The sequence below is a fragment of the Thalassophryne amazonica genome, chromosome 20 (assembly GCF_902500255.1).
Source record: "Thalassophryne amazonica chromosome 20, fThaAma1.1, whole genome shotgun sequence".
NCBI classification, from domain to species: domain Eukaryota; kingdom Metazoa; phylum Chordata; class Actinopteri; order Batrachoidiformes; family Batrachoididae; genus Thalassophryne; species Thalassophryne amazonica.
The window spans coordinates 53,782,195-53,801,126 of record NC_047122.1 but is presented as its reverse complement, the minus strand read 5'-3'; the positions used below and the strand labels follow the sequence as shown (position 1 = coordinate 53,801,126).

At 39.9% G+C, this 18,932-nt stretch overlaps 2 protein-coding genes across 4 annotated transcripts in view; one reads left to right on the top strand and one right to left on the bottom strand.

The window, feature by feature from the left end:
• Positions 1 to 15,809, bottom strand: part of tax1bp1a (Tax1 (human T-cell leukemia virus type I) binding protein 1a) — a 38,193-nt gene extending 22,384 nt beyond the window's left edge. For both annotated transcript variants that reach the window (XM_034161498.1, XM_034161499.1), the window contains exons 1-5: positions 15,678 to 15,809; positions 12,592 to 12,806; positions 3,590 to 3,692; positions 2,753 to 2,943; positions 2,272 to 2,427 (exon numbers count right to left, since the gene is read on the bottom strand). In XM_034161498.1, coding sequence (XP_034017389.1) covers positions 2,272 to 2,427; positions 2,753 to 2,943; positions 3,590 to 3,692; positions 12,592 to 12,780 — 639 coding nt within the window. In that variant the 5' untranslated portion in view covers positions 12,781 to 12,806; positions 15,678 to 15,809. The remainder of the gene's footprint in view (positions 1 to 2,271; positions 2,428 to 2,752; positions 2,944 to 3,589; positions 3,693 to 12,591; positions 12,807 to 15,677) is intronic.
• A 713-nt stretch (positions 15,810 to 16,522) lies between these two features.
• Positions 16,523 to 18,932, top strand: part of hibadha (3-hydroxyisobutyrate dehydrogenase a) — a 41,542-nt gene continuing 39,132 nt past the window's right edge. For both annotated transcript variants that reach the window (XM_034161501.1, XM_034161500.1), the window contains exon 1: positions 16,523 to 16,626. In XM_034161501.1, coding sequence (XP_034017392.1) covers positions 16,557 to 16,626 — 70 coding nt within the window. In that variant the 5' untranslated portion in view covers positions 16,523 to 16,556. The remainder of the gene's footprint in view (positions 16,627 to 18,932) is intronic.

Sequence of the window (18,932 nt, the reverse complement as noted above, 5' to 3'; positions counted from 1 at the left end):
CAATCATAACATAAGTAAACATAAGTATTTGTCGTTTTGCCTCTTTACACAATGGAGTTTTTTTAAAAGAAAAAAAAGTGACACCAATCAGGATGTGCTTCTAGTGTAGACTTTCAACTTTAAGTCAAAGGGGTCAACAAAAATGTTGCAATAACCATTCAGAAATGACAGCATTTTATACACGGCCCCTCCATTTTCTGAGCCCATAAGTAATTGGACAAAGTAATGCTAAAAGATTATTGTTGATACGCATCATCAATTCTACAGTTTTTTTTGTTTGTTTGTTTGTTTTTTAAATCAGGGGATGAAAGCATGAATACTTTCAAGTGATGGAACATGTATTGGACTTCAATTATATCAATCATTAAGAAATGCTTCCTGTTTGTGCAGCTTTGTAATACGTACTTTGCAAAACCTTGTAATTGTTAGAATGGCCTAAGCAGTGGGTCACCCCTTTGAGTCTGGTCTGCTCAAGGTTTCTTCCTCACTATCATCAGAGGGAGTTTTCCTTACCACTGTCGCCTGTGTGCTTGCTCTAGGGGTTGGTAAGGTTAGACCTTACTCGTTTGAAGCACCTTGAGGCAACTTTTGTTGTGTTTGGCACTATGTAAATGAAAACAAATTAAATCAAATTAAATGCAAACAGAGTAGTACTGTCTAATCTACCTAGAGTGCCCAGGCAAAAAGTAAGCCACCAAGGCAACCATGAATACGCTGAAGGATTTATAGGCATCTGTGGCAGTGATTGAAGAAACTGTGCATCGAGCAAGTTTTGTTCTGTTGTATCACCTGGCACAGCTTCATGGTGGAGTGAAAAAGAAGGATTTTCTTTAAACAAAGACACAAAATTTCATCTACAGTTTGCCAGAAGGCACACTTGAGCAGACTTGAGCCTAGATTCAATCTATTTTGTTGTACGAAAATCCTTTTGTGTTCAACTACACTGCAACGTTTTCTCCAATCACAGTCAAAGAAGCCTGTACTGTAAGTACCTCAACGTTATCACGGGTGTCTTGGTGGCTTCCCTCACTAGTCTCCTCTGTGCAGAACCACTCTGTGAGAACTGCCTACACAGTGACACAGAAATGTTCATGCATCCATATCCCGACTTCTCTAAAGAAAAAGGACAGAAAAAAGTGATGATTTGTATTCACAATAATCCTTATATTTAGTTTATCCAATTACTTATGGCTTCTGAAAATGGAGGAACTGTGTATAATTCATTCATTCATTTTCTATACCTGCTTATTTCAATTAAGTGTCACAGGGAGCTGGAGCCTATCCGAGCCGTCATTGGGCAAGAGGCGGGGTACATGCCAGACAGGACGCCAGTCGGATTCTGTGGAGACTTTTAAATCAAGACTTAAGACCCATTTCTTTTCCCTGTTTTGTTGTTAGTATATTATGTTATTATGTGTTTGTTTGTTTTTTATTATTATTTTTACTCCTTTATGTTTTTGCTCTATTATTATGTTTTTAATCTTTTAATTCATTTTGTTCTGTGTTTCCATGTTGAGTTGTGTTGTGTGAAGCGCCTTGAGGCGACCTTGTAGTGAGTTGGCACTATATAAATTAATACATTTGAATTATCCCAGCACTGCAAAAAAGAGGTTTCTAAAAACAAGATTAAAAACCCTAAATCTGAGGGAAAGGTAGTCAAAACAAGTGAAATTATCTGTCCATGTAGTGACAAAATTTCACTGAATTAAGATTGTTAAATCTAGAAATAAGCATGCTGAACGCTTAAAATAAGAATTCTTGGTAAGAACCAAATAATTTGCAGTGAGGGCACTGCGTGCACTGTAATTCCTAAATGGTTAATCCCATTGAATTAAATCTGAAAATCTTCACTACAAGTACCTATTAATTCTTTCATTTCAGCTCCACCAAATTACAAAAACTGTCTCAATGCTCACTCCTTATGTACATGAGTGTGCACACAAAAATCACATGTACAAACACTAAAATCTGTGTTTTATCACACCCCCCCCCCCCCGTTCTTTTATTTCATTTCTAAAGAAATATTGCCAATTTAAGTCTTTGTAGTGTTGCAGATGAATTTATACTTAACACAATAATCAGTTTCACTTTTATTTTTGTCCCCAGTTAACTGTTACCCTGTAAAAGCTCCATGCACCCCAACTTCAAAACAGCTGCCTTAAAATTAAATGTTACAGAAATACATTTTAATGAAATTATCCAGAAGATTTGGCGTTGTTGTTCTGAATCCTCTCAAGGTGATACCTTTCTCTCTTACGCCCTCTTTCTAACCTGATTGTGTGTTCGCAACAGGCAGCATGTCTCCCTCTCCTGCTCCCTCTCCCTGGTCAGTCGCTTCTGTTCCTCCTGCAGCTGCTGTTTCTCCTCCTGCAGCAGGCGCATGGCCTTCAGCAGTTCCCGACGCTCCTGCTGCGCCTCCTCCACGCGCTGAAGTGAAAGAACAAAATGCGTGACAAGGAGACCTGGTGCCTTTTTTTTCACATTTTTATCGCTTACTTTTGATTTGGAATTTTATGTCACTCAATTAGCGATGTGCCATTTTGAAAAAAGAAATGTGCAATGCATCGTGGGTCTGATTTGCATATGAAATTAAATGTGGTATTTCACACTTCCACATCTGATATACAAACTGGCTGGACAGCATTCAAAAGGGAAAGAAAAAGCTATTCTGGAGCCGGTGGGGATCTGGCACCTTGATCAGAGAAGTGAAAATAAACCACTGAACCCTCTTGTAAGCGTTTGTGTGACCTACCTCTAGTAGGCCAGTCTTGGTGGTGACGACCAGTATGTCTGAATTGCTGTCATCCTCAGTAACAGTCAGCAGCTCTTCTGTGGGAGTGGCCGACCTGAATTGGAATGGCGTGCTGGCGCCTCTGATATCACCGGCATGTGTGACATAACAGAACTGGTAGAACTCTCCATCAGACTTCGGAACGTAGTACCCTGTGGAGCCAACAGCGTTTATCTTAATTTTGAAAACAAGCGCTGTCAAAATGGAGCAACAATCCTCTGCCTGTTTTCGTGGGTATACATAACAAAACAAACAAACTCATCTTTCAACACCCGGCTCAACACTTATACTCGCCGCCTTTCATGTCAAACAGCCCATAACGACAAAGTGAGATTGAGCTGAGGCATATTTTTCTTTTTACATCTGGTTCTCTTGGATGGAGACGTGACTACATTATGTCCAGAGGCCAACTGGTTTTACTGACTCCTGACATACCACAGCATGCTCTCATATTTTCACTGTGTAATATCTGACCGTTCAAGCCCCATTAAAACTCGTTTGCTGGCCTACCACATATATGTGTGTGTGTGTGTGTGTGTGTGTGTGTGTGTGTGTGTGTGTGTGTGTGTGTGGGGTGTGTGTGTGTGTGTGTGTGTGTATGTGTGTGGTTTCAGAGGTGCTCAGGTCCCAGGCCGCAGTCTGTGGTTGTGCTCCCTTATTAAATAAAAGTGCTTGTTTTTATATGTGCCGTAAAATGAAGGAATTACTTCAGAATACTCTGGGTCTGTATAGTAGTTACGTAACGCCCACCCCGGCAGCGCACTCGTGTGTGTGTGTGTGTGTGTGTGGCTTCTCTACCTTGGAACACTACAGTTCTGTGAACAGTACTTCCTGGTTCGTAGTTCTCAGGCATAGGAGACCAAAGAAAGGTGTAGTAATCCCTGGCTGTGCTCCATCCCACCTGAGGACACAAACATCAAGCAGAGTGAAGACAAAGGAGCGCACATCATGCTGGACAGTTATGCACATGAAACATATGGTGCACAAATATGAATGGTCAATAGGTGGATGACAATAAGGTTCATCACATTTTGTCCACTGGTAAATCTTTTAAGGAGAACTTGTATTTTACAAAAATCCAATTGAATTTATTCATTTTCTGTAGCACCAAATCACAACAGAGTCGTATCAAGGCGCTTCACACAAAACAATTCAGAAAACAAATTACAAAGAATTAAAAGATTTAAAAAGCACAGTAAAAAAGTACGAGGGTAGACTGAAAAGTTCTAAGGCTCACTATAATGCAGTTAATGCATTACTCCTTCATGGGGAGCCTTAGAACTTTTCAGCCTACCCTTGTAAAAAGCATAGCAACATAACATGCCAATATGCTAGCCAAACGAAAGGGAAAACAAGTGCGTCTTAAGTCTGGAGTTGAAAGTCTCCGCAGAATCTGACTGTTTTATTGATGCAGGGAGATCATTCTACAAAACAGGGACACAATAAGAGAAAGCTCTGTGACCTGCAGACTTTTTATTCACACTAAGGACACAAAGTAGTCCTGCATCTTGAGAACACAAAGTCTGGGCCGGTACGTAGGGTTTAATTAAATCAGCTAGGTAGGGATGTGCCAGTCCATGAACAATTTTATAGGCCATTAGCAGAACCTTAAAATCTGATCTCACAGAGACAGGAAGCCAAAAATAAAAAAGTCATACTAATAGATTAAATCACCTTGAGCAATTAAGCCTCTGAATGATCTACTCATCTTTAACAAACAGCAATTTATGAGCCAAATTCCATAAAATAAATAAATAAATTGCTGAAAAGGATGTGTAGCAGAACTCTAAATTAATTTGGTTTCCTGAAATTTATAACTGTGTAGTATAGATTAAAGTTGTAATTACTGATTATTTTCATTATCGATTTATTGGTACACCCGTAGTCTCAGAAAATAATGAAAAGCCCAAAATGATGCATTCAAATGTCTTGTTTTGGCCATAGCCCAAAGATATTCAGTTTACTGCCACAGAGGAATAAAGAAACTAGAAAAAGAAACCAGAAAATATAAAGAGAATTTGTATATTTAAAAAAACAGACTTAAAATGATGAATTGATGATCAAAATAGCTGTTGATTAGTTTAACTGTTGAATAATGTTCAATCATTGCAGCTCTAGTATAGTTATTAATACTATTTAATTTTATTCATGGCTGATACTAACAGATATTGGGAGAACCCTCAAAAAAAAAAAAAAACTCATTTCTTCCGATGTTTTTACACATCGATGACTATAAAGTGGGCTGTCAGCTTGTTTGATTGCTATTTTGAGGGCACATTGGTATTTTATCTCATGGTACAACTGCCCTGTTGACAGTCATTCATAACGAACTTTTTAATTTAATTAAAATTAATGATTCAGTCACAAACTAAGCAATCATCAAAGCTGAATACGGCACTTGGAAGCTTAACTGCTCACAGTATTTTAACATGACTGGTTGTGGAAAACAAAAAAAATGAATTTATCCCTTAAATATTACATACAATAATTATGAATGAGTAGAAACACAACATGACACACAGGCCTTCCTTTCTTGGTCCATCCCCTTTTTCCTTCAACCCTTTCTCCTACGCCTCCAGTCTTCCTTCCTCACAGTTGCTTCCTCTTTTGGGTCAACAGAGAGGGGGAGCAAAGGTGTGAGAATGTGGTGGAAGGGAATGCCTGTGTGTTTCTGTGTGTCTGCGCAGTCTTGTATGATGGTCGTGAACACACGTAAGAAATGGAGGAAAGGGAAAACAAGAACCGGGGAAGAAAGGTGAGTTTTATACAAATGGCGAGAGATACAGTAGGGCCTTAAAAAAAAATAAAAATAAAAAATAAAAACAGTTCCCTCCATTTCAATGTGCATAATTAAATGTACAAAATAAATAAAAGGATTATAATCATGACTTTTACAGCCACAGTTTCCTTTGGAAAACTCCAGAAATGGCTTTGTGTGGCTGTAACGACTTTTGTCAGTGGCAACCATCATTAGGCTAACACAGGCCTCCACGGTGAAGGTGTTGAGGCACAGAGAGGCATTTTCATTGAAAAAATCAGACCAAAATCTGGCACAAGTCTCCCATGTGCCTTCTGGCAAACTGCAGCTCAAATTTCCACATCTTTTTAAGAGGTTCCTTCTCTGTGCCACTCCACCAGGAAAACTATATAACTTAGACAGACAGAAACAAGACATATTCAGTGACTTGGAAACAGTTGTGGCCAACATATGGATTTATTGAATCTGTTATTTTGAATTATCACTATTATAATAACCAAGTGGCCTCTTTGTACGTGTATGCGTGTGTGCATGTGTATGGCTTCAATCACGGAGAAACTGAGGAGAGCTGAAATTTGCCGTTTGGTATGCTTATGTATACTCAACAAAAATATAAATGCAACACTTTTGGTTTTGCTCCCATTTTGTATGAGATGAACTCAAAGATCTAAAACTTTTTCCACATACACAATATCACCATTTCCCTCAAATATTGTTCACAAACCAGTCTAAATCTGTGATAGTGAGCACTTCTCCTTTGCTGAGATAATCCATCCCCACCTCACAGGTGTGCCATACCAAGATGCTGATTAGACACCATGATTAGTGCACAGGTGTGCCTTAGGACTGCCACAATAAAAGGCCACTCTGAAAGGTGCAGTTTTATTTTATTGGGGGGGGGATACCAGTCAGTATCTGTGTGACCACCATTTTGCCTCATGCAGTGCAACACATCTCCTTCGCATCATCCGTGAAGAGAACACCTCTCCAACGTGCCAAATGCCAGCAAATGTGAGCATTGCCCACTCAAGTTGGTTACGACGATGAACTGGAGTCAGGTCGAGACCCCGATGAGGACGACGAGCATGCAGATGAGCTTCCCTGAGACGGTTTCTGACAGTTTGTGCAGAAATTCTTTGGTTATGCAAACTGATTGTTCCAGCAGCTGTCCGAGTGGCTGGTCTCAGACGATCTTGGAGGTGAACATGCTGGATGTGGAGGTCCTGGGCTGGTGTGGTTACACGTGGTCTGCGGTTGTGAGGCTGGTTGGATGTACTGCCAAATTCTCTGAAACGCCTTTGGACGGCTTATGGTAGAGAAATGAACATTCAATACACGAGCAACAGCTCTGGTTGACATTCCTGTTGTCAGCATGCCAACTGCACGCTCCCTCAAATCTTGCAACATCTGTGGCATTGTGCTGTGTGATAAAACTGCACCTTTCAGAGTGGCCTTTTATTGTGGGCAGTCTAAGGCACACCTGTGCACTAATCATGGTGTCTAATCAGCATCTTGATATGACACACCTGTGAGGTGGGATGGATTATCTCAGCAAAGGAGAAGTGCTCACTATCACAGATTTAGACTGGTTTGTGAACAACATTTGAGGGAAATGGTGATATTGTGTATGTGGAAAAAGTTTTAGATCTTTGAGTTCATCTCATTCAAAATGGGAGCAAAACCAAAAGTGTTGCGTTTATATTTTTGTTGAGTGTATTTTAGGTCAAGGATAAACATTGCAAAAATGGAAAGTTGATAGGACTAATATTTTGGACAAATTATCGATATTAGCTAACAACAGTGAACACTGGACCTTGTGCTGCAATGCACTATGGGAGTTTTGGTTTTGGGGTTTAAAGTGCTGTTATTGTGGTTCATGTTAGTTTAACAGTGTTGTTAGTGTTATTGATTTATTGTGTTTTGGAAGTTCAATTAGTTTAGCCAGTTTAGTTAAGTGTCATGTTGCCGGTACCATGAGAGAACACTGGACTGCGTTTGATGTCTTCAACCACCATCTCTGCTTGTGGGTGTGTAAAATTAAAAGCACCTGCTTGCGGGAGAATGCAGAAAAGACAAAAAGCTGTGCGTGTGTAGAGATAACTTTGATCACGGACAAACTGGGGAGATGAACGCTGTCAAAACGTAGCGTTGATAGGACTAATATTATTGGAGAAACTGTGGATATTAGCTAACAACACTGAACAATGGACATTGAGAACTAAATTCTGGACACGCCATTCCAGTAGGGGGCGGTAATCATATTTATATTAAAATGTGAGTGAGTGTGTGCATGACTTTATTTAGTAACTTCATTATTGTATTATTGTAAATATGTTAAAAATACATGGATGACACAAGAAAGTGAAAACACTTATTTCCATTGTGGTCCATTTAAAAATCAAACAACAAAATAGAAGTAATAATAAAATAATAATAATTATAATGATAATAGTGTGTATATGATAACAAAAACCTAAAAAATTTATAAATACATGAAGACAATAAAATTAACATTTAAAAATGACAATTAAAAGGATATAAAAGGGTTGAGCTCTTCTCCTAAAAACTGTTGAGCTCTAAGGTTCTAAAAACATTCTAGACTCACACGCCATTCCACTCATTATAGAAACTTTGATTAATTTATTACCACCCTTGCAAAATGTCAGCTACCTATTTTCTAAACACTACCCAATCTAGAGCCTGTGGATCCCCACAAGCAAAATGCTAGTAATCCTTAAATCCAGTTTATCCAATTATTCTTAACCTCTCAAAATGGAAACACTACAAAAATTGCTGTAATTCATAAATGGTTAATGCAACATTTTTGTTTAACCCCTGTTCTTAAAGCTAAAAATCGACACTATGAGCACATATTGACCATTTCATTTTGACTTCAATGTGGTGGTGTACCGAGGCAAATTGATAATAAGTGTGTCCCAAAACTTATGGACTTAAGTGCATGCACTTCCACAAAATTCATGTGTTCTGAGGCAAGAGATGATGAAAGGGACATGTGTTGTGATCTTCATAACGCAGGTTCTGCAATGTAAATGTGCAGCCCAGTCTCGTGCTCCCATCACAATTTTGTGACGCGTTTTTTTTGTTTGTTTATGATACTAACCCTACCCCTTCCACTAACCCCCACAGATCGCCTCGCATCACCCCAAATTTCATGATACCGTCATGAAATTAATTCCTGATACACCCAAGAAAATGTGGTGCATTTTGAAATGGTACCACAAACTAATAGATTAATTCACTTTTTGTGATGCCATCACGAGCTGGAAGAGATTGGGTTGAAATGCATTGCACACAACTGCAAACACACTCTCCCAGTGCACCAGTCGCGCAGATACGCACACCTCATTTTAACTCGCAAGTATGACACATCGCATTACATAATGGCACGGATATCTCAACCATCTGTGGAACTATGGGACCTTTCTCCATTTAGATAATAAATAAATAAATAAATCACCCATCAGCAGAGAGAGAGAGAGACAGAGGAAAAAAAAAAATTATTCTGGATGGCTGCCACACACCAAATGTATCATGAGTGGCATACTTTAATTACAGGACACATATCACAATGTGGTGTGAATTGCCTTTTTAAAAAAAATCTAATGAACCATAAATTTCTAAAATAAAAATAACACGTCAGAATTTCTTCATAAAACGACTTGCACAACAAAGTAAAACTGAGGAAAATGTAAAATGGGGACAAGCATGTGGGCGATTCAACAAAGGCAACAGTAAATCAAACGAACTACTCAAATCATTTGTCAAGATTTCAGGTCTGATAACACCAGTGTTTGATATATAATTACTGCATGCGCGTCGTGCAGACATCAGACTAAATATAATGTTCTTCCAAACAAATGGCAGTTTTCAGCACTGGGCCTAGAACATTCTTTCCACCTTCAAAGTATCTCAGTAAGAGGCTACGCTGCAGTGGCTCAAACTCCTGCCAAGTTTGCTTGTGTGCTCACATGTGTTTGTTTTAAAGAGAGGAGACATAAATAATTTGACTAATTGTAGAGTGTAGATGACTGACATTTGCTAAGGAATGGTGTGGCATTCCAACACGGCAGTGATGCCATAAAATAATCACAGGCGAAGCACATATCAATCATTCAGCTAAGGTGTGAGGGAACAGAGTGATGACACCATAATTATACATTTTCACAACTGGTTTCTCCCTGCAAACCCAACAAACATGCCACAACCGAGCACCTCCACTGGGCTTTTTTTCCTCTCTTTTCTTTTTAGGGAATTGTGAACAAGTATCTCACTGCATTTAAGTCAAACTGAACTAAACAGACTAACTAAACAGACTTAAACTGAACAAATAAGGGGGAAAAAAAATACTGTTTTCGAATTAATGATTTATTGAAGTTTAGTGACTGTGTTGAAATATAAAAAGAGGATTTTGTTGATTATAAGGCACAAATATCCGTCTAAAGCAGGGATAGCATCTATGCACCACAAAAGGACAAAAGTATGAAGGATTTTATTCAGTCCAGGCACTTCAAAAGGTGAATTTACTCATTAAAACCACTTTTGTTTAATAGGAAGAGATCATCAGTTTTGTGATGATTAAATGCTGCAGACTGATGGATATTCACAGCATATGTAGATGTCCATTCCTGATCTTGACAAAGCAGTTATACCGTAATATGCACTATGAAATTTTTCAGCCACTAGAGGGTGTCTGTACACAGCTCAAATGAATACGCCTGCCTGAGTCATCCATCAATGTAGCAAGCTAGCTTTGTAGCTCACCCTCTCTAAACCAGGTCACACTTAGAGATGTGGAAAGCAAGAACGTGGAAAATGTTATCTCACAGACTCAGCTCTGTAATTAAACTTGATGGAGACCCGTGGAATAAGACTTGAAGTACTGATTTCAAGTCAATCATGTCAACAATCTAACAAACATGATGGATTTTCAATTGAGTTCTGCAAACATCTTGTTGAAACACTGTGTTCTACAGCAGGGGTGGGCAATTTGTTCCAGAAAGGGTCAAGAGGGTGCAGGTTTTTTTTTTTTTTTTTGCAGCCACTGACTCCACCAGGTGATTTCACTGATTAATATCACTTTGAGCAGATGGAATCAGTTAATCAGTGAAATCACCTGGTGGAATCAGTGGCTGCAAAGAAAAGCTGCACCCTCTTGGCCCTTCCTGGGACAAGTTGCCCACCCCTGTTCTACAGCAAACAAAGGATAACATCAGGGGCAAACAAAGGATAACATCAGGGGCAAACAAAGGATAACATCAGGGGCAAACAACTGCATGAGAGCATTTTAATAATGTGCAACAGCTAATGTTTCAACAACATAATTTTCATAATAATTTACTGTTATCAAAGTGAAAATCACAGCAAGGCTCTTCTGCAATTGTGTGCCCCAGATTTCATCCTTCTTTTGCTTCGGTTGTCATCTATCAGGGTTCTCACCAGGATTTTTTCACAGCATAGGGGGGAACTTATAGCAGCATGACAGGTGTTGCTGGTGCGACTATTGTAGGAGGGTCCGAGGCATCCCCCTGAGAAAATTTTGAAATTTATAACCCTTTGAAACACTACTTCCTGCATTTTGAGGGCCGCTTTGTGTTGCTGACTGAGATGTTAAATAACATGCAACATGTCCTTTAAAAAAGAACAAAAAAAGAACAGAAAAGCCCACCCTATGCTGGTTAAATCACAGCATAGGGGATCCAAATCACAGCATAGGGGCCACCTATACTCAACTGCACTGGCGAGAACCCTGTCTATCTAGTTCTGAGTTCCTCATTAGCTGATGCACATAGATTTACAGTTTTGTTCAACTACATTTTGTAGCATTTGTATGATGGGTTCAGCTAATTTCTTAAAGAAAAAAAAAAAAAAAATTTAATAAATGGGTAATAATTTACAAAAGGCCAAGTGGTTAATGTGCTTGGTTTCAATTCAGAAGGTTCCAGGTTCAAATCCCACCCCTGCCACATTTCTCCATGTAATGTGGAGCTGCATCAGGAAGGGCATCCAGCATTAAACTTGTGCCAATTTAACATCCAGATCCACCTTGGAATTGCTGAGGCAACCCCAAGTGCAAACAAGGGAGCAGCCAAAGGGACTTACTTTTATACATACAGTCTATATGAATTACCTGTTGATATTAAATTAATTAAAAAAAATAATCATTGGCATAAATATGCCAACTCCAGTGGGTTCTTGATAATTACGTAATATACAAGACAAAAGCAAAATTTCAAATAAATAAAAACGGATTTCTGTGAACACGCAAAAAGCAGACATTTACGTCAAAAGGATTAGAGATGGGTCGGTTCATTGCTACATGGAGAACTAACCATCAAACGTGTTTCATTAGCGCGGATTACAACAATTAAATTTTCCAATTGACTTTTTCCAAATAAACTCAGCATCTTTATTCCTTTTTAATTGAGCTGGTGGATTTGAAGTCAGTTCTAAAACAACGATAAAGTGTTTGTTTTTTCACTTTATGAGACATCGAGTTTCCAAGTTCACATTTCCTGTTAATTATGTGTGAGATTTGATGGCCTTGATAAAAGAGCGCAGTGAAGTGGAGGGGCAGCTAGCAGGAAACAGAGGAAGACGAATGGAAAGACAGAGGAGAACGAACAAGTGGAGGGGTGGGGGGAGGTTATAATAAGAATCAGAGTGGTTCATAAAGAGCACCAAATGTTTGCCCCCCAGCAAGACCTACTGCAGCCGGCCCACCGTGCACACTCTTCCTCTTTCTGCAAGCTGAGCAACCACACCAAAGCTTGTGGTGTGTTTTCAGACATGTAGAAAAGAATAAAGCCATTTGTGGCAAAGCTGGCATGTGTGTTAATGTACCAGCTGGAAAACTATGGTGAAGGAATATCAACTTGTAACAAGCACTAGTCAGAAGTTGGGAATGGGTTTCATGCTGGGAATTTTTTAGAAGAAATTAAATTTGGTCTTTAATCAAGCGTGCGTGTTGGCATGTCAACATCTCTGAGGAGGAGCAGCAGCAGGTGTGGTACATATACAGTACCTTGAAGATGCCCACCCAGTCTTTTGGGTGAGGTGTAATATAAGGCGTCAGAGTGTACCGACACTCCAGGGGGGCCTGGGGAAGGAAACTTTTCCCCACATTCTGGAAGATGACATGGGCAAAGTTTGACGTCTCCATAATGCTGACGCTGCTGCCCGGTGATGAATCCACCACCTGGAATGATGACATTGTATCCTGCTGATTACTTCATTTGCCTGTAAAACAAATAGGTTATTAGTAAGATGACTGTCAGGGGGAAAAGAATGATGACTCATCTCAGCCACACAGAACTGATTCTCATGAATTACGAATGTAAAAGATAAACTGCAAAATAAGGTCAGGCCAACACTGGAGTATGTGCTAGTGCCTCCACATCAACCATACAATGGAACTGCCTTGGGTACAGAATGACAACCACCCAGGCAAACAATTTGTTTATTTTCTGAACAGGAGGCATGTCTCTTTCACAACCAGGTGAAATGTGGACATCCTCTTATCCATTTGCTGGAGTGAACTATTCCTCCAATGTACCCCAATTTGTGAACCTTGTGGATTGTGTACCAGTCTATCGTGGTGGAAAAAAACACCATCCAATGGTCATGAACTTTGGGCAATGACCAAAAGAACAAGGCCACGGATACAAGCAGCGGAAATGAGATTCCTCTCGCCAGAACAGAGTGAGAAGTCTCAATATCCGGGAGGCACTTGGAGTAGAGCTGCTGCTTCTTCGCATCGAAAGGAGCCAGCTCAAGTGGTTCAGGCATCTGTTGAGGATGCGCCTTGTTCATCTCCCTAGGGAGGTCTTCCAGGTATGTCAAACTGGAAGAAGGCCCTGGAAAGGCCTAGGACAAGTTGGCGAGATTATATTTCCCTGGTGACTTAGGAACTGCCTTGGGATATCACAGGAAGAGTTAGAGGACTTGGCTGAGGATACAGTTGCGTGAGATGAGCTGCTTAGTCCACTGCCAATGCGACCCGGACAATAAATGGACTGCATTTATATAGCCCTTTTCCATCTGCATCAGATGATCAAAGCAATTTAAAATTATGCCTCACATTTACCCATTCACACAAACACACTCACACACCGATGTCAGGGTGCTGCCATGCAAGGCGCTCCCTACACACCGGGAGCAACTTGGGGATTAAGGACCTTGCCCAAGGGCCCTTAGTAATTTTCTGGTCAGGCTGGGATTGAACCGATGATCCTCTGGTCTCAAGCCCAACACTTAACCACTAGACCATCGTCTCCCCAAGAGGAAAGATGAGCTGCTTAGTCCACTGCCAATGCGACCTGGACAATGACTTATTCCTGAATGGGCCTACCTCATATTATCATTTTTGTACTGTGAAAAGCCATGGTGAAGTAGCAGAAGTACTGTTCAAATTACCAAACATTTTATGTATTTTACAAAAAACTGCTCCCAAACACAAACCCTAATCATAACCCTAATCCAAAACCTTTGAAGATAAAATAATTTGTAAAGTTGCTAGGCAGCTGGTTTAGAGCCTTGTTCCAACTCTATAGAAGCTCCCCCCACCCCCAAAAAAGCCAATGCTATTGATACAATAATGTACTCAAAACACAAACTGCTATTAGTGTGGCACCAATTGTTATTTAAGCTACCCAACATCATGCTTCATGCAGAAATGTAGCCCTGACCCAAACAATAAATTCTGAGGTTGAACTTCATTAACTGCCTCTTGTACAGCACTGGGGCCATGATGCCCCTCTTTATCTTACGATACTCATGGTGTTTTGTTTTTTTGTTTGGGGTGGGGTGGGGTGGGGGGGTAACCGTATGAAGTGGCTGAATATGGGGCCATATCAATAGTCATTTTGGGTTGGGGAAGTGGGAGGGCTCCTCTGAAGTGATCTTAGTACCAAAGACATCAAGCGATTGCGTTATCTCTCTGGTTAACCTCCAAGTCTTACAACCATAGACTAACACAAGAAGCATCAGAACCCAAAAGACTTTGACCTTTGTTCTTCTGCAGAGGTCTTGGCATTGCCAAATACCTTTGTCCAGGGACCTCATGAATCCATAGCTCTTCCAGGTGTGATTTCTCATTGGCCTCAAATCCAGATACATGAGCGTCACTGCTAAGAGAAGTGACTATTTGTAGACGTTCAACGCTTTTACCACACACTAGGGGTTGATAATTGGCCAGGCCGATATGTGTGTGTGTGTTTGTATATATATATATATATATATATATATACACACACACACACACACACACACACACACACACACACACACACACACACACACACACACACACACACACGCGCACATTAGGGGTTGACTTTTTATTGGCCTGGGGTTGAACAAATTATTGGCACTGATAATCGGCGTCTAATCAGTCGACCTCTACTGGACACACAGATACACTTCTGACAGCTGAGTCAGGAAAGTCATTGAAAGATCAGATCTTAGTGGTGAGCCAAAACAATCACAAACCCATAAACTCTGACTCCTCGTTAAGATTCTGAAGTGCTGCAATCAGACTATCTCTTAATTCGTCAAAGGTCACAGCATCAATGAAAAAGTCAAGGTCAGTAAACCTTTCATTGCTGACAACAACACTATAGTTTGTGGACTCCATAACTGTAACCTTGCCCAACACCCAGTCAGTGCATGAAGTAAACACTTCAGAGTAAGCACAACACAGTCACCTGCTTCATGAACATTTACAACCACATGTGATGCACCAATTCTTATTTACCAAATGCATAAATAATAAATAAATAAAATCAAACATGGTGTGTTAGTCCAAGCTCCTGACGTGAAATGACTATGAATGATGAGCCATCATATCTCAAGCCAGTGATAAACCCTTTGTCAGCGTAACAGCTGGCAGTAAACAGCAAAAAGATCGGCTATGACCTTTCAAACTAGCTCGGTGAGCGAGGAGATGATCTTATTTACGAGAGCTATGCAGCTGACATTAGCCTGTAAACAGGCCATGCCCCGACAAGTGCCGAACGCTAGCTAGCTTAGCTAAACACTACTACAGCCGAGCAGCTAACTGGCTAATTCCAAATGAGAAAACCTTCATTCGGTCGGAAATTTAAAACCTACCCCATGTGATATTCCACTTGAAAAATAAGGTGGGAAATGGATTACATTTCCACCCGTACGGCTGATGTTATATCCCGGTTATCAGCGCGTCTCTTCCTAAAGGAACAGATGATGCTGAACTTCCGGGATGCTGAGGCTGCGGGGGGGGGCGCGAAAGAGTTACATATATTTAAAATTATTTTTGAATATTATTTTTTTTCTCCCTTATTTCCTGAAACAATGTTCGACAGCGAGAGAGAGAGAAGAAAAAAAACAAACAAAAAAAAAACAATCGCGGTTACCTGTAGCCTGCTATCTGACCAGATTACAAACTAAACATACGCTGTAAAATTCAATGTATGTACACAAAATTAAACAACAACAACAACAATAACAACAACAAAATACAAATAAATTTAAAAATACATTAATGACACAAGGAAGTGAAAACACTTATTTCCATTATGGGCCATAAAATATCATGTGACAAAGTAAAAGGCATACAGTAAACAATATAAACAGATTTTTTAATGTATAATAATTTGATATAAGCTAATAACAATAATGATAATAATCATGAGAAAAGCAACTAAATATGTGCATAAAACAAAACATTTGTAGATTAGAACGAAATGGAAACTACATGTCGAAAAAATAAATATGAAATATAATAATATACCATATATTATAACATAATATGATTACCATTTATACTTCATTTAATTTATACTTTAAGTTGATTAATGTATTGACCGGAATGATAAATCCCGCCCCTTGCACGTTTCTATTGGCTGGGAGGACCCACTAAACGCTGCAATTGGTTGAACTCATGAGTTTTGCTTCCTGGTTTGCCAGCCGTCAATCACTGTACAGCCGAGCCAAAGTCGAGTGGAAAGAAGCATGGCTGCGTTGTCTAGAGGCTCTCGACATTTATTGTTCAGTTGGAATAAGCATGTCGCGCTTGCTTTTGGTAATGTATTCGCTCACACTGTCACCGTTACGGCTTCATTTGTTCTATTTCTGTTTTTGAAATGAACATGCTCGACTGTGTTCAGCATGTTAGCTAACTTGTTAGCCATTTGATTTGTGGGGGCGTGGCAGCGTGCGGACACACCCACTGTGCACAGTGTCGTTAATCTGTGGAAACGTCATGCAGGTATCAAAGGCAGTCTAGACCACTGTATTCACAGTGCAACGGTTTGCGCATTTAATCCCAGTCCATGGTTTTAGAATTGAAAAGTGACAGTTTGTTTTTGTTTGTTTGTTTGTTTGTGGGGAACTGCCTAGGGAGGTGGTGGCGTAACAGCTTGCACGTTGGACTGGGATGCCAACGACTCAGGCTCGCATCCCAATCACAGCCATGCTCCCGACTGGCACTCTTAACATTGGTGCTGGGGAGGAGGGAGAGACACGTGCCGTGGGCCCTTCTGAAAAGAAGTTTCGTGCTTTCGTTGGTTACCCACGTTAAATGTGATCCTCTTTCCTCTGCCTCCTGTACAATAATCATGATGATCATTGGATGCCCTATCAAAAGCCACACTTTTAATGTTAGACAAATCATTATTTTTCATTTTTTCTTTGGAAGAGTTGGGATGGGAACATAAGCATTTCCAAGTCACTGACTATGTCTAGACTTTCTTTATATTAATTCTTGAGGTCGGCGCTACGTCTGTCCAGTGAAGTGGCCAATCCGACCTCTATGACTGGCCACTTGGTGAAAGCCCGCGCTGGCTGTATGCTGTTCTGTTGAAAATCATCCAGTTTGCTTTTGTCTCTAGCTCGCTTCTATCAGCCAGCTGATAGCTATCATTGCCTGGAATGGTGAGATTTATACACCAAGCTGACCTGAAATGAACCATTGTACATTAAATTGACTTTATTGGTGAGTTGGACCCCTTTGAAAAGTGACCAAATTACGTGTTTGTGTTGAGTTCGGTGACGTGTTCACCAAGAAAACCCGCCCCTTGAGATTAAATGCCCGGGTGACCAACCTTGAGAATAATTTAAGAAATGCAAACATGGTAAATATGTTTGGAGTAGGCAGTTCTTAAAAAAACAAAAAAAAACTGAGTGACTTGTGAGGGAAGCCCCCAAGACACCTCTGAAAAGCCCTGAAGGAATTATATGCATCTGTGGCTTTGATTGGACAAACGGTGCATCCTGAAACTTTTGGTTGTTACATCACCAGTCACAGCTTTGTGGAGTGGCATCGAGTTTTTTTTGTTGTGTGTGTTTTTTTTTTAACTAGATGTGGAATTTCAGTTAAGTTTTTCCCAGAAGGCACATGGGAGACTCGAGCCTTGATTCAGTGTGTTTTCTTGTATGACATTGTCTGTATGAAAATGGCAAAATTTGCTGTAAACTTTTGATTTAGAAGTGCATTCTGTGAAATGCACTTTAAAAAGTGCAGTTTTGAAATTTGCAAGCATATTTTGCACGGTTTAATTGCATGGAAGAACTTCTAAAAAATCCTCTATTTTAAAGTTTTTTCTCAACTCAATGATTGAATATCCTGATAAGTTTTATCATACATTTTTGTCTTACAGGGGGGTCTTAGTCATTCTTGGGGAAACTAACTATTGCTAACAGAAGGAGCATACTTGTAAAATGGCATACCACACATACCCCAGAAGGCTCACTACCGTTTAACACCCACCAGTTAGGTTTTTCAAATTTTTACACAGTTTGTAGCTTAGACACTGACAACAGACATTATACTGAAATTATTATTTTATTATTATGCACTCCCCCACCCCAGTGCCAGGTCATGCTCTTTGTTTGCATGCAACATGTCCAATAACTGATCAGTACCCACTACCCAATTTAACACCTGTTGGGAAGGTAGTCACATGTTGGTCAAGTTTGCCCTACTTGGGAAATCTTTGAACACTTCGGTCATAGTGTATTATTGTTGGGTGACTTTACTGCATAATGGACCTCTTTAGAACCATGTTGGAGAATAATGCTTGATGTTGAAGCTGTTGGAAAGTAAAAGAAGAAGCAACTTTGTGTTATCTAGTGTGAGACTGAAATGAAGGTTTAACCTGATTTGGCTTTGCCTTCCAGACTTAATCTTCTTTTTACAGTGTGCTTTGTTCAATCTGTGATACTGCTATGTTTAGTGTCTGTTAACCTGGCTGTACATTGACTGATCTTGCAGTGTTTAATAGCCTGAACCGACAACCTTAAACCTTCAGCTTAAAGATTTCTTATTTATTCTAAATAAGTGTATTCCTCTGAAAAACATTGGGATATCAATATGTTTAAATTGTTTTT